Raw genomic sequence first — 26,403 nt, forward strand, 5'->3', positions numbered from 1 at the left:
CAGGTTTGACGCACGTGCGTAAAATACAGTCAAGGAAGCTCACATGACTGACTTCAGCTCGCGCTGGGGTTTGACGCTCATGCTTAAAAAACGTTATGTAGGAAGTCAGCTCGCTAGTGTTTGAGACACGACCGCCGTTTATAGGGTCATCGCGCTCTCAGAGCTCGCGCAGTTCACGCGGTGATTTCCTCCCTCCACATCAGCTTCTCTCGACACAGATGACAAACTCTCTCATTGCTCTTCTCTGTCTGATGTTTTAATATTCGCCTCGCGACATCGGTATAACGTTTCTTCTGCGGTTCACGCGCCACAAATCCGTTGACGAGCGGGATATGAGAGGACGTCGGAAGGACGCGTTTGAATGTTTTCTGTGGATTTGAGTTCATCGGAGCGCGTGTTTGACAAGGAAACAAAGCGACATTTCTGGACGTGATGCCCACATGCCTTCGCGTCCTCCTGGAGCGCATCCTGTTGTGAAGACATCTGTAATGAATCAGTTATCCAAACAAACACACGGATGTCATTGTCAATCCACTGCTTTTAAAAACTGAAGATTCCTTTCAAAACATGCAGCAACGAAAATGGTTGCTTGGTTTGGTTTGACTGGGTGTTGTGATGCTTTCTTTATCAGTGATGTTCCTCCAGGATCCGGCTGTTTCGTCTGTTCCTTTTTCACTGGAGAACGTCTGAATTCCTGGTTCACTTTTCCAGCCTGTTTTGGGGGTCAATGACAGGCAACATGCATCTAGGAGGAGAGGAGCCCATCAGAGAGTGCCAGTACAATCAGATTTGTACACACAACTCCTTGCCTATAGAGACCCCTCACACCAGAAAGAAGATCAAAAGGAAGTGGCAGGCCTTTCCTGGCCGAAATAAGTTTTATTGCAACGGGAGGATTATGATGGCAAAGCAGACGGGGGTTTTCTACCTTACCATGGTTCTCATCTTGGTGACTAGTGGCCTCTTCTTTGCTTTTGAGTAAGTGTATTAGGAGGGTACTGAAGTAACACTTTCTTTTCCAGACAATACGACACCGTGGGGTGATTCATTTTTATTTGAGTAGAATTAAGATAACTTGGATAAACAGATCTGCCTAGTTCGCCTTGTTTTTTGAGATCGCCCTTGATAAGAGTTTTTGTGTCAGATATCCCTGATAGCACATATGCATCTGGGAGACGTCTATTTGATGTCTGCATTACATCTGGAAGATTTCCTGTCAAATGTCATATAGTCGTATAAGATGCAAGTTGTGATTTATAAGATTTTTATAAGATTTTTCTACACCGCAGATGTTTTGCAGATCTTTAGCAGACATCTTACATGTGCTGCTATCTGGGCGTTTTAGATGGTATGCACATTTTGGAGCGCACTCAAAACAAGCCAGTAAGCTTACGAACATTTCAACTTATGACACAATTCATTGTGCTAAGCTTAGATGAAGATGTAGTAACATGTATAACGTTCTGGATTCCGGACACTTCCGACAAACTGGACACAAGCGAGCCTTGTGCTCGGAGCTGTGTGGGTTCACTGTTGGTAAAAAACAAGCGAGCATTTTACACTGTTAGCCAGCGTGTCAGGTGGTCGCAATAAATTCATCCTACGCTCGTCCGCTCATCCATCGTTCTTTGCTGAAGAACGTGTCAGTGTTGTCCTGAGACTGCTGCACAGGATGCGTCCCATCCCCCATCTCTCCGAAGCCCATACATTCCATACCACAACTTCCAAAACATAGACGTGGTGTGGTCCTGTTTCCATGGCAACGGTTTCCCCTTCTCGATCTTTGTGTGCTTTTGGAACAGGCTGTGTCTCCTAGGAAACAACGGGACGACCCAGCCCGCAGTTTTATTTTCTGTGCTTTAGGGTTAATTGTGTCCTGCTTTTTGGAAAGTCATTACAGAGGCCTTTAAAGCCATTAAGGCCAGATCTCGGAAATCACATCGTCCGCCAAAGACATTTGTGTTGGCATTTTTGCGCAGTTTAGTGCGGCCTGTTTACTCTGAATCCGTTGTAAGGCGTAAATAATGATCTAGCTGTCTCCAGTGAGCTCGTATATCACGGTCATGGTAGATGGGAAATCTTTTCGACTCGTACCCAAGCTTGTAAAATCACATAAACATTGAGTTTCCTGTAATGCACTTACAGCGGTCGTCTGTGGGGCAGGACGTTTTTTTAAAAGCATACCAAAGTCTGCCATGCAAACATGTGTGTTAGAATTGAGAAACTACATTTACAAAGTACAAGTACGACGTAATTTAAACGGTGGCCAGAATGAAAGTCCTTATGTGTGTCAGGATGTAACGGCCCCTTACAACCTCTCAGTCTATCATAATGTGTTCATAACTGTTTCCTGGAGAGGACTTTACAATGAAGCTTTAGAGTAAACTACAGCATGCTAAAGTCTAAAAGCAGTGGTAAACACGGGAAGGCTTTCTTAAAATCCCCTGCGGTGAATAGCTGTTTTAACATGCCAGTCGATAACATCTGACCGTTTTGGCTAATTTAATTGCCATGCCTTGTTTTAGTCAATTTAACAGCCATCAAATTGCAAAAGAAAACAGCAACTAGTGGAGACAGATTGAACCCAGTTTGCAAAATAAAACGTTTTAACTTTAATGGTTAAAGTTTCTCATATAGAAAAATGTCATCATTACTCCGTGAATAAAATTTCCCTACATGTAAATGTATTTTTCACAGGCTTTTTGACTGGTTAGGGTATGTCTAGTCTTGTGTAATAGCCAGACATTCTAACTGAAGGTCAAGAGGCCATATGACTGGCAGCAACCAATCACGTTTCGTTTTGTGTCGCGTCATGTTTTGAGGCGTGGGAATGTCCCCAGAGAAACTGCGGTGTACATTAACAGACGTGTCAAAAGTTAAAGGGGTCATATGGTGCGAAACTGTTTTCTGTGTCTTTGTTGTGTTATAAGTTGCCCGTGCATGTATTGGACATGTAAAATTGCAAAAAATTTAGTGTCAGAACAAAAGATGCATTCTATCTTAAAGCGAATGCTCACCCAGACCTGCCTGAAATGACTTGTGTAACCACACCCCCACAAATCAAGGTTAGTTGGTGGTCTGATTTGACTAGGACCATTCAAATGTATACACAAGAAAGGTGGGGGTACCTGTCAGTACAATTGCTTTAGAACCTGATGTTCCAAATATGGTAAGAGGCGTTTCATTTTAGTCACAAGCTTGCGGTATTCGACCAATCACTACTCACTGGTTAACTGGCCAATCACAAACCTATCACATCTCGCTTTTCAGAGTGATGAGCTTTGTGAAAAATCTGTGTGTTTCAGAGAGGCGGGGCAAAGAGGAGATACAAACATAAACAGTATGTGGAAAAGTTTGAACCTTAAATCGTGTATAAACATTGCATTACATCTAAAACAAACAATAATATTTGTGTCATTTGAACCGTGAATCTCACATAGTTTTAGGAATTTAGCGTTAAGTCTATCTTGATGATTTTTTCACTCAACAGCTTACCTCTTCAGACGGCTTTGTGTTGTTTCCAGGCAAGACTGTTAAAGAACGTGTCAATCAAATGACGATTTTGAACATGCTGAAGTGTTTGCAAGAAAGTGTGCCTTAGATGTTAAAGGGTATCTCATGTGGTGCAACAAAGTAAATTATAGTCAATATTTTTAGTGCAACACATGACTTTTGCGATTATTGTAAATTACAGTGAACCTAGTTCTATTTGGATGCCTGTATTAGCTTTTGCATGTGCTACCACGTTTATACTTCTAGTTTTTATCTACAAATCTTTTATTCAGCCAGAAGGATCATCTGGGGTCCTCTGAATGATGCAGTATCATGGAGACTGTTAATACTGTTTCACTTCTTAAAGGGACAGTTCACCGCCAAAATAAAAATTCTGTCATCATTTACTCGCCCTTAAATTGTTCCAAACCTGTATACATTTCTTTGTTCTGCTGAACACAAAGGAAGATATTTGTAAGAATGTCAGTAACCAAACAGATCTCATTGAACAACCTGAGGGTGAGTAAATTATGACAGAATTTTAATTTTGTGGGTGAACTATCCCTTTAATAAAAGGACTATGTTTAAGACCATCAAAATTGTTGTACAATATTTTTTCATTTATCTCAACATCTTTAAAACTACTGAAATTTGTTAAATTTGCTCACAGCAAAGCTTCAAAATATGAAGTAATTCTATAGTGTCTTATTTAGATATTATTTTTTAAAATAATCTTAATCTGGTCAATTGTACGGACAGTTGTACCACCTGCCAAAACATAAATTCAACATATACATTTTTTTTAAAGTATTTGAACATAATAGGTTTGTAAAGTGACGTCATAAATGTGTCAAGTTATTTTAAAAGGAAACAATGCCCCCTGACACCAAAATGTGAATGTCATGTGCCAATTTACTACCAATGCTTATCAGTGACAAAGTTCAACAAAGTTTTCATTAAATCCATCCTGAGATTTATGTTCTTAAAACTTTAACATTCTTACACACTTCAGTGTAATCTAGTTGTACTCGTTGTTTGCAACAGACGAAAAGAAAAAGTTTGGGGGTCGTCTCCAAGAAGCTGTAGATTTCTAGCCCCCAGTTTTATCACTGGAGCTCTCGTGTTCTCTTAGTTAAGAACTAGAAAAACAATCTCTCATTACATTTTTGTCGAAAATGTGAAAACACGTTCATGTGTGTGCGATTGTAAAGATGCTTACAAGCCAAGAAAAGTGCTTCCCCTCTGGAGGAGAGAGAGTCGGTCAGCTGACCGTAAGAAAAAATAACACAAAACCTTGAACAAATCACATGACTGCATTCAGGCAATCTGACATTTTTAAAGAAAACGGTATGACTATTAAAGTAACATATTACAGTAACACATACAAACAACATATCAAACATATTACACCATGTCTACATCGGACGCGACACAATGGGTTTTATTTGGTTTGTCGCACCGTGCTGCATCCAGTGTGGACAAAAATGTATATTATAATGGGTTTTAATGCTTTTCCAATTTCCAATGTTGATTCGTTTCATGATACTTATCTCACAATACGATTTATCATGAATCACGATTCCTTTTTGCCAAAATGAGTTGACAAATTAGAAATGAACAAATACCCAGTGCCCTTTTAAAATCCTGCACATTTCTTTGTTAAATAAAAATGTCAGATAACAAAAAAATAAAATTAAATTCAAAAATTAAATAAAAAATGATTAATACATTACAAATTAAAAGAAGCCTTTTGTCTTTAATATAAACAAAGACTTTGTGCCTTTCCTAGCTTGGATTTTTTACAGTTTTATCAGCATTTTCACATTTGCTGGCATAAACTGAGATCCTTGTAAAGCAAGTTTGCTGTAAACACAGCGAACCCTCCTTACATCCCTAGTTGGGTGTAATAAATTACGTTTTAGATTATATTTCTGTCCTTCTTGTATTCAGGTTTTGGTATTGAGGAACGTGGCTTATTTTAAGATGTAATTTGTGAGTCATTAAAAACTTTTTAACAAATTTACTTTTTTAACGTAACTAAAGCAAACCCTGCTGAAAAAACACAGAAACACACAAAAGTTGCAATAGTTTACATCAGAATACCCTTACAACCCAATTGCTTTTTCCATTAAAACCAATATAAAATTCATTTTTGGGCATTATTCAAGTAGGATTTAAAACCCCACCAATAGAATCCACCACATACCAGTAGACACCCTTACAGTTTCCATACAAATCCCTTTAAAACCATTACAACTTCTTTAATAGTTTCGATTGTTTTTTTCAGCAGGGAAGGGATGTAAACTGAAGTTTAAAGTCAACACTGCATTTTTACGCAATATAGTAACATTGCATTTAGCAACACACAAGCAGCTTTAATTTATACAGTTTCCATTCCTTCTCTTTTAGCTGTCCGTTTCTGGCGTCAAACCTGACTCCAGCCATTCCGGCCATCGGAGGAGTGCTCTTCTTCTTTGTGATGGGAATGCTGCTCCGTGCGAGTTTTAGCGACCCGGGCGTCCTGCCCAGGGCCACACCAGAGGAAGCGGCGGACATAGAGAGACAGATAGGTGAGAGGAAATGCTGAGATGATAGCTCTTCCTGTTTGTTTTCACATGGAGCTGAATGTTCAGGTCTCTGCCGAGAATGCTCAGTGTGAAGCCAAAGCATTTTGATGTTGTTCGCATTTGCGTGTGATATGAATAATGCATGCTGCTGTCAGCCTGGAGTAATATAAAATCTACTAAAATATTTATACCTGACGAAGATTCCAAGTCTCTTAAAGTATTCGTTCACGTTTTTCGGTGTGAGATTTTAATCAGTTTTGAGTTGGCACTTGTTCATGAGTACTTAAGGGTGTTATTAAAGCAGCCAGCGAGGACCACAAATCGATCTCATTCACTCAGACTCTGTATGAATATGCTTGTTATTACTTAATGTGGTCACTTTCAGGGTTCTAATGAGATTGTCCCACATTTGGACAGTGAACCCTAAGGGATGGGAAATGGAATTCACTGGGTCTTAGCCTTCGAAGTGCACTTGGTTCTTCAGCTCAGGACTTGGATTTACTGTATGTGTCCCTGCTGTTCAAATTAATAATATAGTAGCAAGTAAACACTGCTGTAAACCCCAGGGATTCGGCATGATGCTTAGAAGATGCTGGAGATTGTCGCCCAAAGATGGAAATTCTACCCACCCTAATGTTAGTCCGGAAACCTGTATGACTTTCTTTATTTTGCACAACACAAAAGGGGCTTTTCATATAATGAACGTGGATTGGAATTTTCGTTTTTATGTTCTCATAGGCTTAAACACTAGACAGTCGATATTAAGAAATATGACAATGAGAATGACTAGTTTATTTGTATAGCATAGTTAATTCAAACTTCTGCTGACCAATGTGCTTTCCAGTAAAAACACAAACAAGAAGATTATAAAATTATACAAATAGCCCATCAGCCACAGCGCTGGAGAAAATAAATTTGTCTTTAATCTGGATTTAAATATTTTAAGAGAACCAGCTTGTCTAATAGTGCCAAGGCATTCCAAAGCCTGGGGGCAGCAATACAAAAACCACAATCACCCTTGCACTTAAGACTTGACTAAGGGGTAAACAGTAGATCCTGGTTGGAAGACCGAAGGGATCTAGTGGGTCGATTCTCCATCAGTAACTCACAAGATAAGCAGGGGCCAAACCATTTAGAGATTTATAAACAAAGAGCAAGATTTTAAAATCCACTCTAAAATGAACAAGTGAGCTTAAAATAGGAGTAATATGCTCCCTCTTTTTAGCCCTACTTAGAAGTCGAGCCGCAGCATTCTGAACAAGCTGCAAGCAGGATAAAGCTGTCTGGCTAATCCCAAAATAAAGTGAGTAACAACAGTCCAGTCTAGATGAAATAAAAGCATGAGTCACTTTTTCAAATCTTTTAAAGAAAGAAAAGGTTTTGCCTTAGAGAGCAGACATATCTGAAAAAAAGCAAGCTTTAACAGCTGAATTTATTTGACGGTCAAACTTAAAGCCATCATAAAATTAAACCAATGTTTTTTACACATGATTTCTAACACGGAGACATCCCACCCAAATCCAATGTCATGGAATTTGAAAATTCAGACTGGCTTAAAACTATCCATCCATCCATTTTCTTCCGCTTATTCGGGGCCGGGTCGCGGGGGCAGCAGTCTAAGCAGGGATGCCCAGACTTCCCTCACCCTAGACACTTACTCCAGCTCTTCCGGGGGATACCGAGGCGTTCCCAGGCCAGTCGGGAGACATAGTCCCTCCAGCGTATCCTAGGTCTTCCCCGGTGTCTTCTCCCGGTGGGACATGCCCGGAACACCTTCCCGGGAAGGCGTCCAGGGGGCATCCGGAAAAGATGCCCGAGCCACCTCAGCTGGCCCCTCTCGATGTGGAGGAGCAGCAGATCTACTCTGAGCTCCTCCCGAGTGACCGAGCTTCTCACCCATTTCTCTAAGGGATCGCCCGGCCACCCTGCGGAGAAAGCTTATTTCGGCCGCCTGTATCCGGGATCTTGTCCTTTCGGTCATGACCCACAGCTCATGACCATAGGTGAGAGAAGGAACGTAGATTGACCGGTAAATCGAGGGCTTCGCCTTGCGGCTCAGCTCCTTCTTCACCACGACAGACCGGTACAGCGACTGCATTACTGCAGAAGCTGCACCGATCCGTCTGTCAATCTCCCGTTCCATCCTTCCCTAACTCGTGAACAAGACCCCCAGATTCTTGAACTCCTCCACTTGAGGCAGGAACTCTCCACCTACCTGAAGTGAGCAAGCCACCCTTTTCCGACTGAGAACCATGGCCTCAGATTTGGAGGTGCTGATTCTCATCCCAGCCGGTTCACACTCGGCTGCAAACCGTCCCAGTGCATGCTGAAGGTCCTGGTCTGATGGGGCCAGCACGATGACATCATCCGCAAAGAGCAGAGATGAAATCGTGTGGTCCCCAAACCTGACGCCCTCCGGCCCCTAGCTGCGCCTAGAAATTCTGTCCATAAAAATTATGAACAGAACCGGCGACAAAGGGCAGCCCTGCCGGAGTCCAACATGCACCGGGAACAAGTCTGACTTACTGCCGGCAATGCGAACCAAGCTCCTGCTCCGGTCATACAGGGACCGGATAGCCCTTAGCAAAGGGTCCCGAATCCCATACTCCCGGAGCACCCTCCACAAGATGCCGCGAGGGACCCAGTCGAATGCCTTCTCCAAATCCACAAAACACATGTGGATTGGTTGGGCAAACTCCCATGAACCCTCCAGCACCCTGGAGAGGGTATAGAGCTGGTCCAGTGTTCCAAAACCGGGACGGAAACCACACTGTTCCTCCTGAATCCGAGGTTCTACCATCGGCCGGATTCTCCTCTCCAGTACCTTGGCATAGACTTTCCCGGGGAGGCTGAGAAGTGTGATCCCCGATATTTGGAGCACACCCTCCGGTCCCCCTTCTTAAAAAGAGGGACCACCACCCCGTCTGCCAGTCCAAGGGCACTGTCCCCGACCGCCACTTAAAACTATCATTTCTTTATTTTTTTAACTATAATAGTTTTCTTTTAGTTAAAATTAAAACATTTAATGAGAGCCAAGCCTTCACATCCGCCAAACTTGCCATAAGAGACTCGAGACCCACAGTATTGCGTTAAAATGGGCAAATAAACCCGGATGTCATCCGCATAACAATAAAAGACATGTTTTAAAAAATTTGAGCCAAGAGGGAGAAAAAAGAGCCAAAATAGAACCCTGTGGAACCCCACAGGGCACAAATATATCAATGAAGTAGTCTGTAGGAGTTGTGCATGTTCTTTTGATTTGCTTTTCTTAATGAGCAGACTGAAATTTAAAGATTTATTAAAGAGAGATAGAGCTGAACGATTATTTCCAGGAAAAGACCAATCTGGTCTGCTGGAGGCAGGCAGGGGTGACAGAACTACAGCACGAGCACACAACACATCATAGGATTATTTCTTTGTGTTGTTTACATTATGCATGTACGCACCAATTTGCCAAAAAAAAACCATATGACTTAGTTTGACCTTCTGAGTGAAGCTTCATTAATGGGCGTGCTTCTCTTTCTCACACTGGCTGGTTGATGTGTGGGCATGCTCTTTTGGTCGGTGGATGACACGTGGGTGTGCTTTTCCGGGAAAACGGCCTAAAAAAGGAATGGGATCCCTGTTACGAAACGGAGATCAATATTTTTAAAAAACTTTCCGAAACAAGTTGGTAGTGTGTCGACTACAGAAATACTATGTCATATGTCCAGCTCGTTTTTGACAAGCCAGCATGTTGGAAGCCAACATAGCATGTTACCCCATCTTAAAAAACTGAGAAGGTATAAAATGCACAACAAAAATGCGATGATGGCATCACATAAAGTCAAAGTAGGTTAAGAGACCAATTTCTAATTTATTTTCAGTTTTTCTGAATTTTCTTTTCATAGGAATGTGTTGAGATACAATGGTTTCATTTTGTGAACCACTTACAATGTTTCTCCCAAATTTCAAATTAAAACATTTACTTATACATTAAAAATAGATCTCAAAACATTAAAATAGATCTCAAATACTGCAAAAAAAACCAGTACATATTCACCTTTAAGCAATACAACAGTCCTATTCGTGCATGTTTTTAGATAAAAAAATATTTTTATGTAATCATCTGGATTTTTACCACAGTTGTATTTGTCTTGTCATGCTGTCAATCTTTCACATTGCTGTTAGATGACTTTGTCACTCCTTAGGTTTGATTTTATTGAAATTCAACAGAGACTGGACTGGAATGGCAACAATTCAAGAAATAGATTACCAGAAATACATCTGCCTAGAAAGTTACTAGATGCACGCTTTTATATATTAAAAACGTTTTGGATTTAATAATAATTAGGCTGCAAATTTCTTATCTGATTATATTTTTCTTTTTAAACTCGATTTTAATTAAATCACATTTTTTAAAGCTGCAGTCTGGCAGTTTGGCCACTGTGTTGCCATCACAGTTTTAAACATCCAGTTGCAGTTAAATGCAGAGGTATTTTCGTTACGTGGGTTGTGCTTTGGCACTGCTGCACCGCGCGAATGAATCAAGCTCTGTGCCTGCTGTTAATGCAATCCTTTCGGATGTCGGAGCCAAGTCTCAAAATCCCTTTCAAGCAGCGTTTTCTTTAGGACGAAGCTGTCACTTTGGCTCTCCGGTGCACGAGGTTACTTTATTATAAACAATTAGTGATTCCACAGATGTAATTAGCCTCAGATCTTAATAAATTGAGATGTTTACATGATCGCTTTTAAACACAGCCATCTAGATGATGATGATTCTAAGCTACTTTTATAAGAATGAACAAAACTCGGTCACCCGCTGCAGTGCCGCTGCAGCGCCATCCACACACACTTGATAAACTAGCCGGTTCCTCTCTTTTGGGTTTACGGACGTGATGTAATAACGTTAAGACTTACTCCCCCAAATTCCAATTTCCTGCATGGGGCGACCAACGGCGCAAATTATAAATCATTATTATAAGCTTACCGTTGTGAATCAAGGTAAGATAAGACAATCGTTTTGAACACTGATTTTACTCAATTATTGATTTCTAATTATTTTTACCACAAAATGATCGCGGATTGTAGCTTTAAATGTTTATAATAATAGTATTTCTTTAAGGGCTTAATTTCCGAGTTGACCTCGGGTTTGTTGTGTTATGTTTCAGATGCAGCCAACGGGCCGAGCGGTCCAGGCTACAGACCGCCACCCAGAACAAGAGAAGTGACGATTAACGGTCAAACAGTCAAGCTAAAATACTGTTTCACCTGCAAGATCTTCCGACCACCGCGGGCTTCACACTGCAGCCTGTGTGACAACTGCGTGGGTAAGCGTGTGTGCAAAAGTGTTTTATTTGCATGTTTTTGTTTTTTGATGGCGCATCTTTGCGAGGATTCTAACATGTGATTTTCTTCCTCAGAGAGATTCGATCATCACTGCCCGTGGGTGGGCAACTGCGTGGGAAGGAGGAACTATCGTTTCTTCTACCTGTTTATTCTGTCTCTATCCTTCCTCACCATTTTCATCTTTGCCTTCGTCATTACACACGTCATACTGAGTAAGAGCGTCTGCCAACTTCCTTATGAAATATCATTCTTCGGTTCCAGAATACATACAAATTTTAATAATATAAGTTACAATGGTATTCAGATAAACAACCATGTTGTTTGTTTGCACTTTACCATGACTGAGAATCTTGGCTATACATTTCAAATGATGCAAGTTAGACGGCTTGGGCGGAGCATCCGTTAACTCCACCCCTCCAACTGTCAGTCTGCTGCCGGTTCATTTTCAAAATGCAACTCCAGCTTTATTACAACCAATTAAATCGCAATAGAAAACACAAGCCACGCCCACACGGTAATGCGTCTGAATATGGAAGTAAAAACGATCGCAACTTCTGGTTCATGGCGACTTTAAACATTCTTAAACCAATATTAATTTATTTGATGGCAAAAGTAATAATAAGTAAAGATAATAAAAAGATCAAACATGTATAAGATGTAACGTGCAATTTTGCTTCACAATGATTTAATTTTGTAAATTTTTAGTATTTTAGATGGAAAACAAGATACAAATAACATCAAAGAACATGTTTTTTGCGCACTCACTACTACTGTAACAATCACGTTTAACTTTGTTTGAAATCACCAGTTTTTATTGAAAGTAAAAGTTCATTAAAAATTACAATTCTATCATAATTTTCGCACCCTCAAGTGGATACAAACTTTTATAAAGTATGTTGTTCTGCTGAACACAAAGAAGGATATTTTGAAGAATGTTTGTAACCAAACAGTTCTTGGGCACTATTGACTACCATAGTAGAAAAAATACTACGGTGGTCAGTGGTGCCCCAGAACTGTTTGGTTACAAGCATTCTTCCAAATATCTTCTTTTGTTTTCAACACAGGTTTAGGACAACTTAAGGGTGAGTTAATGATGACAGAATATTACATTTTTTGGTTGAACTGTCCCTTTAAGTCTGAACGCTTGTGTTTCATTGTGGTGCAGTATGGTTCCCATCGATTAGCTCCTGTTGGCCCTTGACTGGCAGCAAGTAGCCAGGAATACGCTGACAAAGCAGTTTTAGTCCCGGGGGGAGTGATGAAGAGTCTGTAAGCCTGAACCCAACGCTGTTTACTGCACTGAAAAACTGATCAATCAGGCCAGGAGGACAGGGGCATTCTGGGGTTGCTGTAGTGACAAATGGTTCTTGTAAGATGTTTATTGGACAGGGCACACTCAGTGTGCTTTTATTTACTCACCAATCTCTCCTGAGACGCCCCCCGGAAACCATTAGCGTTAAGACAGCAGACGACTGTGAGATCCTAAAAGGTGTTCAGAACACCAACAGACCAGTTGATACACTTGTTAAGTTATGGCATCTACAGACTCGCATTTGCGTTCTCAGATGTTATAATATCAGATTTTCAATACACAGTTATCTGCGATATCAATAAACTTATAATTCTAAAAATGAAAATTCTGTCATCAAGTACTCCCCATCACCATCATGTCATTTCAAACCTGTATCACTTTCCTTCTTCCGCAGAACACAAAATAAGATATTCTGAAGAATGTTGGTAACCGTACAACAGCGGTAACCATTGACTTCTATTGTATAGACACAAAACAAATGCAAGTCAATGGGTACACCAGTGGTTCGATTACCAACGTTTAAAAAAATATCTTCTTTTGTGTTCCGCAAAGGATAGAAAGTCATACAGGTTTAAAATGATAAGAGGGTGAGTCAACGATGACAGAGTTTATCATCCCTTTATTTGGGATATTATATCAATTATCATGGTATAGGACTGCACTTTTAATCCCAATTCCCATTCAAATCGTGATTAAATCGATGTTGCTGTTGCGATTGTGAAATAGCAAAGGCTGCGAATATTGTTTTATGCGCAGCTTGTTCATGAAACACGGCTCTGATCTGTCGGAAATGCTGCTCCATCTGACAGCACTGCGCGTTTAATTTGCTTAAAACGTTCATTTAACAAAGCAACACCCGTCAAACATTATCATTATAAATATACTCTATTATCATACAGACAGATGCCAGATGCAGATAGGAAGGCGGAATTTTCTGGTTCTACGTGTGGTGGTACTTCTTCTATAGAGCATTGGAGTTTCTGTGAGAGTGCGCCCTCTGGCTTTCGGATGCAGCTGCATTCAACAGTATTTCACTAACAAGCTGCGCATAAAGTGTCGCAGCCATCCGCCAAATTGCATGCGGTTTCTTTTCAATTAATCTTGCCGCCCTATAGTGGTTGCCGATATGACGGTTATTGTCAATAGTGGTATATTGTGACACAGCTCTAGAAAATAAATATTTTTCCAAGTTATTTCTAAATTCAGTCAGTCTTCAGCAACACCTGAGATCAAATCACAAGAGAGTCTTTTGATATATTGCATAATTTCCAATAGCTGCTAATGCCATATTTAAGTGTCTATGGGGAACTGAAGGAGCATCTAGGCATTGCGTCTCTATCTGTAAAAGCATCTTTAGACGTCTGTGAAACAGCAGCTGGTTAAATTCCTTTTCCAGCTCTCACTACGCCGACTGCCATTTCATATACGAGTTGCTTGTTTCTATGACAGCTTTTGTTTGTTACGTAACCCGTTCTTTTCCTGCAGGATCCAACAGGACTGGCTTTCTCAGCGCTCTCAAAGACAGCCCAGCTAGATATCCTTTCACTGAAGTGTGTGCGTGTGGGAAGCGGCTATTTCTGGTTTTCACACCTCCAGAACACAATTGCAGAAAAGCACATCAGCCACAATGACTCTTCTCTCTCTCTCTCTGGCTCTGAAAGTCTCCGTACCGCTCTCTTTTCAATACCATTGAAATATGTTATTTAATACGGTCTGTGGGAAGTCTTTGCAGGTCTGGGATCGGCGAGATCTCCCCTCAGTCTGTATCACAGTGATTTGTGTTGCGGTGGGTGCTGTCGTGTTCACACTCGCTGCTCACACGCGTCATTATTTGCTTGTCAAGCAACATTCATTGCTTCATGATGGACTCAAGCACATAAACAAGCATGTCAATACAGGATGCTTAGTTACAACATTGATGGGATCCGAAGAGCACACAAAAATAATTTCCTTGATCATGTAATATGAGGGGTTATTTGGGGATAAGGATCATCAGATTTGACAATATTCTGTTTATTATGAGGCTGCGTGCAACATAAATGGAGGTTATTTCAGCGTGTGAGACGAAAGAGTGTGATAGGATATGTGAGACACAGTGTAGGAGACTGGTTGCCAGGGACAACAGTATTAAGTTAAGCATTACTTATATCTTATATAAGGCGGGTATATCTTACAAGAAAAATTCCAGATTTTCAGAGAGCTGTGAAATAGGCAGGTCATAGATATACACATGAGATGGCATGAGGGTAAATTAAAAGGTACATTTTTCCCTTCATAATATTGTAAGTGTTTGTTAAAGGGATATTTCATCCAAAAATGTCATGAATTGCTCAACCACGAGTTGTTCCAAACGTGTATACAAAAGATATTTGGATGAATTTTCGCAATTGACAGTTCTGGGTCACAATTGACTCCCATAGTTGGAAAAAAATATTGAAGATTGGTTTTGTTCTTTTGAACACAAAAGATATTTTGAAGAATGTAGTTATCAAACCGTTCTGGGGCACCATTGACTAACATTTTAATTTTAATACTTTCAGTTGCTAACATTCTTCTTAATTTCTTGATACATGTTTGGAACTACTCGAGTATCCCTTTAATACAAATATAGATTTCTTTTGTCCTTAACACGTGCACTGTTCTGGAAGTGGTGGTGTGTTTTTTCTCCGTCTGGTCCATCGTAGGTCTGTCAGGATTTCACACTTACCTGATCAGCTCCAACCAGACCACCAATGAAGATGTGAGTGCCACCATTTTTCTGTATATTTATTACTTCATCAGTAATGAAATAATCGAACATGATGTTGTTTAAATGGACCAACGTTTATACGAAAAAATGACCAATGAAATTAATTTTGCATTGCTAATAATGGCAATACAGTCACAAACCTTTGTTGAATCTTTCGCCTGGGTATGAGGCCATGAACTAGGAACAAATAAGAGAACGAGAAAGTTAAACAAGGAAAAGAATTCTTAAGCAGTCCAAGGGAATTTTTCTCTGACAACACTTCGAAGAACCGACAAGATAATGAGTCTCATTTCCATAATCCCACTGCCAGGCTGTATTGAGAACAGCGTTCATCTCAGGCTCTCTCAGTATCTGGCTGTCTGCTCTCGTGTTGCAGCTTGTCCCTCTCAGCTACTGTAGTTCTCAATGTTTCAGATCAAAGGTTCATGGTCATCCAAACGAGGCAAAGGCAACTACAACCCCTACAGCTACGGAAACTTCATCACTAACTGCTGCGCGGCGCTGTGTGGACCTCTGCCGCCGAGGTAAACGCAAGACCATTCATTTCTATGTTTCCTTGGTTGTGTTTAGAATTGAACACTGAGAGACTGCATGGTATTCTATATGTACTGTGTACTGCCTACTGTTTTTGAATATAGCATTAATGTTTCAAATAATAGTATGCAGGGTCAAAAATGAACATTTACATTAAGGCAAGAGTTCTCAACGGGGGGCCAAGCTGACTTCCAAGGGGCCTCGAGATAAATAATATTTGAAAATAAAAAATGAATAAACAATTTGTTAATATCAAAAATATTTGTTTGGGTAGAAATTTTGAGTTATTGTGAATTGGGGGGGGTGAGGCTTTTTGCCTATTATCACACATAAACTTTTTTTTTTACTTTTCCTAAATACATGTACAAATGTTTCTATTGAATTCCTTAAAAGTGAATATGAACTTGAATTTCATGATATAGGAATTTTCTTTGCAGTAATTGAGGTCTGGAAAAACACAGCACATCTTTTCTGTTATTTTCACCTGTTTCATCCGTTTTATTTTTCTGCAAATAGATACAATATTTCAAATTCGGGAGAAGTATTGTTAGCAGTTCACAGAATGAAACACAAATGATACGTTTGCCTAAACACAGACCTGTAAATAGTAAATTCAGAAAAACTGAAGATAGTTTTGAAAGAGTCTCTTTATATTTTCCAAGGCTCTATTAACCGCATATGCGTACAAAATCCTTGTATTCTCATCAAATAATGTGATTAGCCAGCCTGCAGATATTTTTTTTTAAAGATGTCTATCGACTGGAACTCCATCAGCAAATCATTACCCAGGCGCGATATCAGCCAAGAGCTTCGTGCTGATCTTGTAAAAAGAATAGTGACCTCTGCAGTTCTGTAACTCATTTACGAATACGAGAGCCCAAAACAAAACTGGCTTTCTTACTCCTGTAAATGGGATTTACTTCGATAACCGAGGCACATCTTAAATTAGTTTAGATGGTGTCTCGGTGAGCGGGGAGGTTTGCTGACGTCAAAACACGCTCACACACCCACACGAGAGCTCGGCACACCGTTAATGAGTTTCACGTGGAGCAAAGGAACATAAAGCAGAAGTGGGCACACAGCATCACTAGCTGCCATCTGCTTTGTGTGTGTGGGGGCATGTTGAGCCGGAGGAGGACTCCACACACAGATCCTCCGGCTTCCTCGCCCACATTTCCTGACTCCATCAGAATGTATTAGCTTGTTTTTTTCTCTTTGCAGTTTGGTTGACAGGAGAGGGTTTGTTCAGCCAGATACCCCGCAGCCTGTGGCCCAGACGAACGGTACCAGCGCCTGTCCCTCCAATCAGGTTCAGAGTCATATGGTAGGTGGACTGTGCTCAGACCTCTGTTGTGTGTGTGTGTATGTCATTGAATCGTACTAATGCGGCTGTATTTGTAAAAATGGGAAACTACTACAGTACTTAAGTACTGTATTAAAGGTCAAAGAGTGAAACTAATATGTGCTACATAATGTAGTGCAGTAATTTTTTCCAAAATTAAAACAAAGTACAGATACTTTAAAAATGTACTTGATTAAAAATAAGAATACTAAAGATAAAATACAACTCTGATTTTATGTCAAATCTGTTGAATTGGATGAAATGCTGAACGTGGATCACATTGATTCATTCTGTAACGCACAGCAGTATTAAAGTGACTGGGACAGTGTGGGCTGCTGGATTCTGATGTGTCAGGCGCTGATTTAAAGGCAATTATTCATTCCCTCGTGGGATTTTTCGGCAGTGTTTTTTTATAAGTTTGCAATGTATTATGTCCTAGAATAACCCCTTGTAAACTTTAGCAAAACAGTATGTTTTTGGTAAAATTCATCCATCTATAGATTATAGACAGATAATTTGCCTTAAAACACGCCCAGATCTCATTCGTATGTTTCTTTAGAAGTTTTCTTCTGTACTTGCTATTACATGGTGATTTTCATCTCATTGATTAGATTTAAATCAATACAAAAAAGACTAAAATGTTCATTTAAAAATAGTTATTCTGTTCTTATTCTGTTTTTCTGTATTTCTTTACACTTTTGGTCCGCTGAACTTTTTTTTAATCTTTCATAATATGCTGCGGCCATGTTACGGCAGCAAACTTCATTGATTATTACGCCGAATGTTCCTTTGAGTCAGGACTATGCCTTAGTAACATTAAGATAGTCGCTTTTATAATAATGCCTTGGGAAAAAAACATTTCTGTTGAGCATCTTGAGACAAACTAATGGAACTGATATATTTCAAGATATGTCAGGGCAAGTCATTTTAAACTTGGAAACCTCAAACATTCATTTTAGTCTGGGAAAAATGTGTCTTTCTGACCAAAAGAGACTGCTTCCAAAACCAGACATTTTCAATTCAATGTAATATTTTAAACAGCACTTTTGACCATTTCCATTACAACAACATAATTGTTATGAATTCAGTTGCTATATTAGAACAAAATAAAAAATTTGGAACATTTTTAACCATATATTCTAAAATACAGGTGCTTAAAAGGTTCTTCACAGCGATGCCATGATAGAACAATTTTTGATTCCACAAAGAACCATTCAGTCAAAGGTTCTTTAAAGAACCATTTTGATTTACAGCACCCACTAGCGTTTTATTATAGATAAAACATCTTGTTGGAACGCTTCAATGTCGTGACATTCGCAGGATCATTATGTAAGGGACGCAGCTGGTTGTTATCGCAGGGCTTATTTCGGGATAACTAGAACATTATCCCGCTTATTACAAGGCTACTTGCCTCATGACACAAAAACTTGACATGAAATGTGAATTTGAAATATTTTGGCTCATATTACCTGCTGTTTACTTTCATTTTTAAGGTAAGAAACAACGTTCAAATAGCCAATTTGCTATAATCATTTGCAAATATAATATTATGTATGTTATTAAGACATTTATATTATACATGTTGGCGACCATTTCTGCTGCAGTTTGAATCCTTGCGACTTCTTTTTTTCTTACATTTGATTCTTATGTTTCCTTGTTAAGTCTGACTTCCTGCTGCCTATCCTCTCTCTCCTTCTCTTTCCCTCTTCCTTCCAGTGTGCTCAAGACCAGTGCATTCAGAGCACCAAATTCGTTTTGCAGGCCGCCACCAACCCGCTTCTCCACAGTCAGCCCGTGGTTCTGAGCGGGGGTCCCACCCTTCAACCCAAGACCCCGTTGGGAGGCCCGTGTTCCACTCTGGGCCCCTCTCAGCCCACGCTGCCCTCCTCCATCCCCGGCCTCAACTGCGGAGGAGAGCTGATGGCCCTGCGGGACTCAGAGATGCACTGCCACCATCACCTGCATCATCAACACTTCATCAGTCCAGAGGAGACGCCCTCCCCACCTGCAGCCCTGCCCTGCGCCACGCACCTGGGCCACCACATCCACCCGGCACAGCTCTTCAACCCCGTCAGCCAAGACTCGCTCCATGAAGATTCTGTGCGGGGTTTGGTGAAGCTCAGCTCAGTGTGAACAGTGTGTTTTAAATGGTGCCGAACTGAACCGAAAGCCATATATGTACAGCAGCCTCTGGTGGGCCTTTCTAATACTTTGTGGGGAGACAGCAGCACTTACTGATGTCTTGAGGACTAAGCGAGGACCAAAGCAAGTCTTCCAGCTCCGGTATCACATAACCAAGCTGTTTTACAGAAGCAGCTTCACTAATGGAACGCATTAGTGACCGGACACTTTTTCAGTGGTTTTCTGAAAGTATTTTTCCTGTTCACCTTCTCCATTGGAATTTCAAGCCAAAGTGTATATGAAGGTATTAGGTTTATGATGATATATTATGATTTCATGCATGAATTTGGGTGTTAAAGGGATAGTTCACCCAAAACTGCCGTCGTTTTCTCACGCTCAAGTTATTCCAAATATCTATAAAGTTCTTTGTTTTGCTGAACACAAAGATCTTTGAAAGAATGTTTATAAACAAACTTGACTACCATAGTACATAAAAATACTTCGTGTTCTGTTGAACAGAAATTAAGATACTTTGAAAATTGTATGAAGGCAAACAGTTCTTGGGGAATATTGACAACCAATGTCATTTTACCTACTATAGTAGTCAATGGTGCCCCAGATCTGTTTGGTTACAAACATTTGCTTAATTGAACAAAATAATTTATAAAGATTGGAAACAACTCGAGGGTGAGTAAATGATGAAAGAACTTTAATTTTTGTGTGGAGTATCCCTTTAAACGAAATATTTTAAAGCAAATTCTAATCACGTGTTCCATGAATTGTGGCACACTGTATATAACGGTATATATGACTTAGAAACCCACTGTCTATTTTTTTTATCTGTTTATTATACATTATTTCTGTATGGAGAACATGAACGGGATTTTTACATGTGGAACCTACTGGTGTACACTATAGGCGGTGGACGCAAGGCGGGCGTCTTTCACAAGATGTCATTCAGCCCACAGGTGGGATTATTTGTATGGACATTGTTCCTATGTGACTCATACTATATCTCTTCATTTGTGGTCTTCGAACATTACCTGAGCTGTTGGGACATCAGAGAATCACACCAACGATTGTTTGTACAGCCTGTGATTGGAGTTTGGTCACATAATGGAAGAGACTATAATGCAACGTCACTGCCATCTGTCTCTGGGGTTCTGTGGACAACTTCAGTGGTATTATCTATGATAATGATGCTTTCGTTAAATATTTGGGTTTTTCTTGCATCCGATTTGAACCAGGTGCCAACACATTATGGTGATATGTGATTGTGCCAAAAAAAGCAGTTTACTGTTTTTTCGCAAAGGCGGAATATTGTGGATGTTAATAAATTCACAGTTTCTTAAAGAAGTGCTGTGAGTGATTTGTTCGTTTGTGAAATTAAATCACTGCATGTGTACAAAGTGGGTCTAGTGGTTGAATGAACAAAATGTTATATTTCTACAAAAAGAAAAAAAAGATCTTTGCAGTTTAAAATAGAGATGCACCGATATATTTGCCCACTAACATTCTTCACAATATATTTTGTGTTCTGCAGAAGATACAAAGTCATACAGGTTTAAATTGACAGGGTTCTGAGTTTTTGGTTGAACTATACCTTTAACATAAACAACATCAATAATGGTTTTTAGTGCCCTCTAGTGGGCATAACATTGATGTTAGATTAAGAAATCTCACAATAAGTATACTACATAAGGATTAATAAAACAATGCCAAATATGAACATTTTGCATACATTGTCAAACAGAAGATAAAAGATTGTTTTAAAATATTTTAATGATGTAAATTGCTTAATTATATCGTTCTTAACAGTAGTAATAACAGCCCAAAGCAATAGCAGACTATTGGAACATTATTTCATGTTTTCTTTCAAAAAGACTTTACAACAAAATGTATTTGATATTCATATAATATGACTACAAGATACCATAATCAACACCAATTAAGGAAGAAAATAAAGAGTTACTATAAAGGACGTAAGTAATGTCAAAAAGACTGAAAAACTGTTTATAATCATATTCATCAAGAAATGAAAAATACAGTTTCCGGGCGTTAGCTTGCCAGATGTAAAGATTTAATCACATCTTTGGCAAGTGAGGAAATGTTATTTGTACTTGATTCAGAATGGGCATGTTTAACGTAATAGTATAAAATGATCTGATTTACCACAATCTGCAATTTCCAGAAAGCCTGGAATTAGCCTCGGAGGATTCTGTAAACAAATGGCTAACATTGCTGGAAGTAGGGAAAGACCAATTATATTGAACCATAAGAGTGAGGAATAGACCATTTTTACTACATTCAACTCGAGCAAGTCAGTAAAGATTAACTTGTACCATCTCTTTACTTGGCGTCTGGTATATCTCATTTGCATATCACAAATGCTTACTATCAGGACTGCACAGGAATGTCATTCAAAGACATATTTCTAAAATTTCTAAAAAAATACTGTGACCACGCAGTTAACTTGGACTTTTCTATACATTCACACACAAAGCTGGTCCCCATTGACTTGCATTGCTTTTGTGTGCATACAACAGAGATCAATGGGACCAACAGTTTTTGGTTGATAACATTTTTCAAAATATCTTCTTTTGTGTTTTGCAGAAGAAATAACATCATACTGGTTTCAAATGACGACAGGAGTAAAATATGACTGAATTTGCATTTAGAAGGTCTTTTGATTTTTGCCTTTTTCATTTGGCCTGTTTAATGTGTAAATTTTTTAACGCATACAATTATTATATCTTTATCGCATATATTAAGCACTGAGGTAGCTCAAAGTCAACTATTATTTTTAGCAAACACGACATGTAACAATGTGCAGTGAGTTATATTAGTGCAGCATAGATTTAACTTAACTGAATGTACTGGTTGGAAATTGGTCATCAGACTGGAGTTTCCTACCACATCTTGACATCCACCAGTTTTAGAACACCCAGAATCATTTTGAAAAACCTGTTAAGCATCTTTACTGTAAACACTTCAGTGAGCTAAAATAAACATCAGGTTGAGCATTGTAGTCCACGCATACATTGGATAAGTGCAGTTAGTTAGATTAAGGGCAATATAGCTTTTAATATTTCTGAACCACTGTCATCTGGTCCTCAGACTGGAGCTTCATACCACATCTTAACATCCACCAGTTCTAGATCACCCAGAATCTCAAGCTTGTTCACCCTCGACAGATCCTTCTCACGGTGCTTGTAAATCAGCTGATGGACTCCGTTTACTGCCACTTTAAACTGCTGAGCCTCACATCGGACGATCATCTGCCATAAACATGAGATGAAGACATCATAGACCAAGTTATCCGACTTTAAATTCAACATAAAATCTCATTCGATTGTGTAATGTGATGCAATACCCAACATCTAAAGGCCTAGAAGACATCAGCCAAAAAGGTTCTTAATTTTCTTGTTCAGTTGTAGTCAAAATGTGTTAATTTTGAGTTTGATTAAAATATCTTCCTGAGTTACAGCTAAGTTTAATACCTCAAAGTATTGTCTGGGAGTGAAGGGAAAGCCGGGGAGGGAGTACTCTTCTGGTCCCCAACAGCCAGACCGGAAAGAGTTTCGGACAAAGACTCTGGTCTTGAATCGAGGGTTTAGGTGCAAGGCGATGTCCTCCGAGTCAGCGACTCGCAAGTTTACAGCAAAACTTCAGCGACAGAGAAAGTCGTATACATATGAGTAGATACAAGTTTGTTGGACAAAACGATTATGACTACCAAGATTTATGATGTTTATCCTCCTTTACCTTATTGGAGAATCGCTGATCTGACACTTCATAATAATTGTATCTCCCGGTCTCAGTCCTTTGTCAAATTGGCTCTTAAAAGGAAGCTTCTAGAGAGAAATACAAAACATCATATTTAAAGGGACAGTTCAACCAAAATTGAAAATTCTGTCATCATTTGCTCATTCTCGAGTTGTTCCAAACCTGTATACATTTCTTTGTTTGGTTGAACACTTCAATTCAATTCAAGTTTATTTATATAGCGCTTTTCACAATGTGTATTGTTTCAAAGCAGCTTTACAGGGGCAAACAGGAAAAACAGATAAGTTAAAACAGCACAGAGCATGGTATTTATACAACGAGTAAGTTCATTCTAATAAATAACATCTAATTTCTAAATAAATAAATGAATGAATGCAGTCTCCGAACACAAAGATATTTTTTAAGAATGTTTGCAATCATGGGTCCCCCAGAAATCTCAGTTGCTAACTTCCTTTGTGTTCAACAGAACAAAGAAATGTATAAACGTTTGGAATAACTTAAGGGTGAGGTTTTGAATATCAAGGATGCAATCTTATGTATCTGTGCTAACTATGAGCAACAATAATAGGAAAGTTTGTTAAAGCAAACTCCACCAATAAAAATTCTTATTTTATTTCCAGGCTTTGGGCCCTGCTTAACCAGAAAGCTTCAATGTCCTGATTTCGGTCAAGAATTTCCATTATGATGATGTCTTGCAATCAAAAGAAATTTCATGTGGCAGCATTCCGTGTACTTACCAGGTCACCTGACTCCGATTTGATGGTTTTCTATCGAACAAAAAAGAGGACCTGTTATTATTAAAACCGTTTCAGCAATACTCTTTAAACTTTAAAGAAACATAATATTATATTAAGTTAATATACGGTTTACTTGTTTTGTATTTGAGCAGTTTAAAAGAGTGACTTGGGAAACAGTTCAGACAAAGGATCCAAAAACACAATACAAACGAGACAGGATTGTTGTAACTTACATGAGATGTGATTTGTGATTTCTCAGCTTTATTTGGTGACTTGATGGGACTCTAAAAATGATGACATCATCAAGTTTAAATCACAAAGTGCAATACCAGCAACACTGTGTGTTTATTTATGATTTAACAGTGTGCTGATTAAACCAACCTCAAGTACTTTACATATGCTTACAAACTACAAGCACAGCGTAATGTGTTTTACACACAAAAAATGACGTTAAATGGTTAAATACTCACCGAACCAGGAATAAATGCAATGGCGCGAATTTCAACTTTTCCAGATATGGACAGTGTGTCTATCTTCTTGAGCTCCAACCTGTGCTTGTATACTAGCAGGTGAGAGCCATTTACCGCCACCTGGGAGAAGTTAAAACAAAGTTTGAACATAATAATTTACAGGTTAAGATAAGGTTTCATTTGACATTATTTTAGGTGGATTTTGGGATGCTTGCTTGATATTGACAATGAGCAAACTGTAAATGTAGCTGAATCAAAGTTGGTTATAACCTTGAACAAATCTTCTTCTACAAGAATGATGATCTCAAAGGCTTCATTGTGTTTGAAGGGCATCTGGTAGTGAAGCTCCTCTTTTTCCCAGCACTCCTGTTTGAGGGTGTTACAGACGATGTGCGGGGTGCTCTTGAAGCGTGGATTCAAGTGAAACGCCACATCTGCCCTGGGCTTTATGCTATTCCCACAGGTCAGGTCAACCTGGAATCTAAAAGCAAGAGAGATGTCACTCTTTTAATGAGGAAATTTCAAATATGACGTACACATGTGATTCAATTGTGACAGTGTATTTCAGCATATAAACATAACTGATGCATAATGACATTCAGTGGCCCCCCCCCAAAGATTTTGGACACCAGATTTTTTCTCCAAATTAGTACTAACTGTCGCAAAGCCGGTAGTGGATTTATAAATGGACCTAAGATGCCTCAAATGTCCTCAAGCGTTTTGTTTTTTGAAAAATAAGATGCATAGGACATTTAGGGACATTTTTAAATATTAAAATGTGCATGAAGTGTCCTGATGACCACCTTTCGGCCCTTCAACTACTCAGTCAACATTTCAAGTGAAAGGGGTTGATTATAATATTAATAAAGAGTATTTGAGTTTGGGTTTCTCCTCACCTGTCAGTTTTACTAGGTACTTTGCCTTGAATGAGAACCACTGTTCCGCAGTGCAGTCCACCCAGAATGGTCGTGGCAAAAGGGATCATCTATATGCAGAATTAAAGCCCAAGTTTAACACTCCTGATAATTCTAACGTTACAGCATCTACTTTACAGCATCACTCATAAAGCACATTACATGGTGGGTATGTAAACGGATTATAATGAACTTCAGATTACGTAAATAATGATCTCTAACGTTCAATGAAAAGCGTAAAACTTACTGGATTTTGTATTGTTTGTTTCGGATTTGCGATTGCCATACTGTCGATGTTGTATAGACAAATGTTTCTTTAACAACAGACAATTTAAATAAAACATACAGTCTGGGCTTTACTTTCGATTTCCTCTTCGCCTCCGCGAGTGTGTGGGAGTGGCTAAAAGGGCTACAGCTACCTCCACTGGTCACGCGCATTATATTATATAACACTTCATTACTATTTTTCTTATTATTGTAAGGTTAGGTATTTCTTAATTATTTTTTTAGGTTTAGGCAGGTGTAGGCGTTAGCTAATGTGATAGCGTAGTGTGTAATCAGAGCTGACGTATATTTGAAAAGTTTAGTTAGTTTTCTTTATTTTTGTTTTGTTATTATGGCTTTAATAAAAAAACTGCAGTTTGACTGATATTGCACAATAAAAAACCTGATTTTTAAAAACAGAGTAATCTCATTTTGGAAACGAACTCTTCATTTGTAGTCAGGCGATGGAACCGGAAGTGTTAAAAAACTCGCCTCCGGGTTTTGCATAGAATACAAAATTATGTCGTCCCTTTTCCATTTTTATTTTGATCAAACGATTTATAGAATAAACACTTACTTAAAAAAGAGTTGTCAGTCTTTATTACTTAAAAAGTGAGTTGCATTCTGGCAAGGGAAAACATCCGTTGAGAGAAATACTCTAAATAAACTAGATAAATTAAATAAATTTTGACGTTTGAATTCATTGTTCTTTATTTTGTACGAGTCCTCGTATTTACAGGAGTAGGTGTTTATATAAACAACAATGCCACTGGAATTTCTCGTGACA

At 39.1% G+C, this 26,403-nt stretch overlaps 2 protein-coding genes across 3 annotated transcripts; one reads left to right on the forward strand and one right to left on the reverse strand.

Annotated features, from left to right (window-relative positions):
- Positions 1-8: 8 nt before the first annotated feature.
- On the forward strand, positions 9-20,801 carry zdhhc14 (zinc finger DHHC-type palmitoyltransferase 14). Of its 2 annotated transcripts, none has more exons than XM_056764020.1 (9): positions 9-978; positions 5,902-6,062; positions 11,210-11,368; positions 11,462-11,599; positions 14,185-14,233; positions 15,337-15,439; positions 15,863-15,972; positions 17,204-17,306; positions 19,041-20,801. In XM_056764020.1, exons 1-9 carry the CDS (start codon positions 728-730, stop codon positions 19,455-19,457), a joined length of 1,491 nt encoding a protein of 496 aa, XP_056619998.1. In that variant the 5' UTR covers positions 9-727; the 3' UTR covers positions 19,458-20,801. The 2 variants fall into 2 exon arrangements, with proteins under 2 accessions (XP_056619998.1, XP_056619999.1); XM_056764021.1 differs by having other exon boundaries at positions 728-978; positions 19,086-20,801.
- Positions 20,802-21,209: 408 nt separating this feature from the next.
- On the reverse strand, positions 21,210-25,763 carry lgals8a (galectin 8a). Its single transcript, XM_056764353.1, has 9 exons — positions 25,600-25,763; positions 25,335-25,423; positions 24,709-24,919; positions 24,439-24,558; positions 24,202-24,252; positions 23,969-23,998; positions 23,211-23,299; positions 22,946-23,111; positions 21,210-22,723 (listed from the first exon to the last, which is right to left on the reverse strand). The coding sequence occupies exons 1-9, from the start codon at positions 25,636-25,638 to the stop codon at positions 22,559-22,561; spliced, it is 960 nt and encodes a 319-aa protein (XP_056620331.1). The 5' UTR covers positions 25,639-25,763; the 3' UTR covers positions 21,210-22,558.
- Positions 25,764-26,403: the final 640 nt, after the last annotated feature.

This window comes from Triplophysa dalaica, chromosome 13 (assembly GCF_015846415.1).
Source record: "Triplophysa dalaica isolate WHDGS20190420 chromosome 13, ASM1584641v1, whole genome shotgun sequence".
Classification (NCBI taxonomy): domain Eukaryota; kingdom Metazoa; phylum Chordata; class Actinopteri; order Cypriniformes; family Nemacheilidae; genus Triplophysa; species Triplophysa dalaica.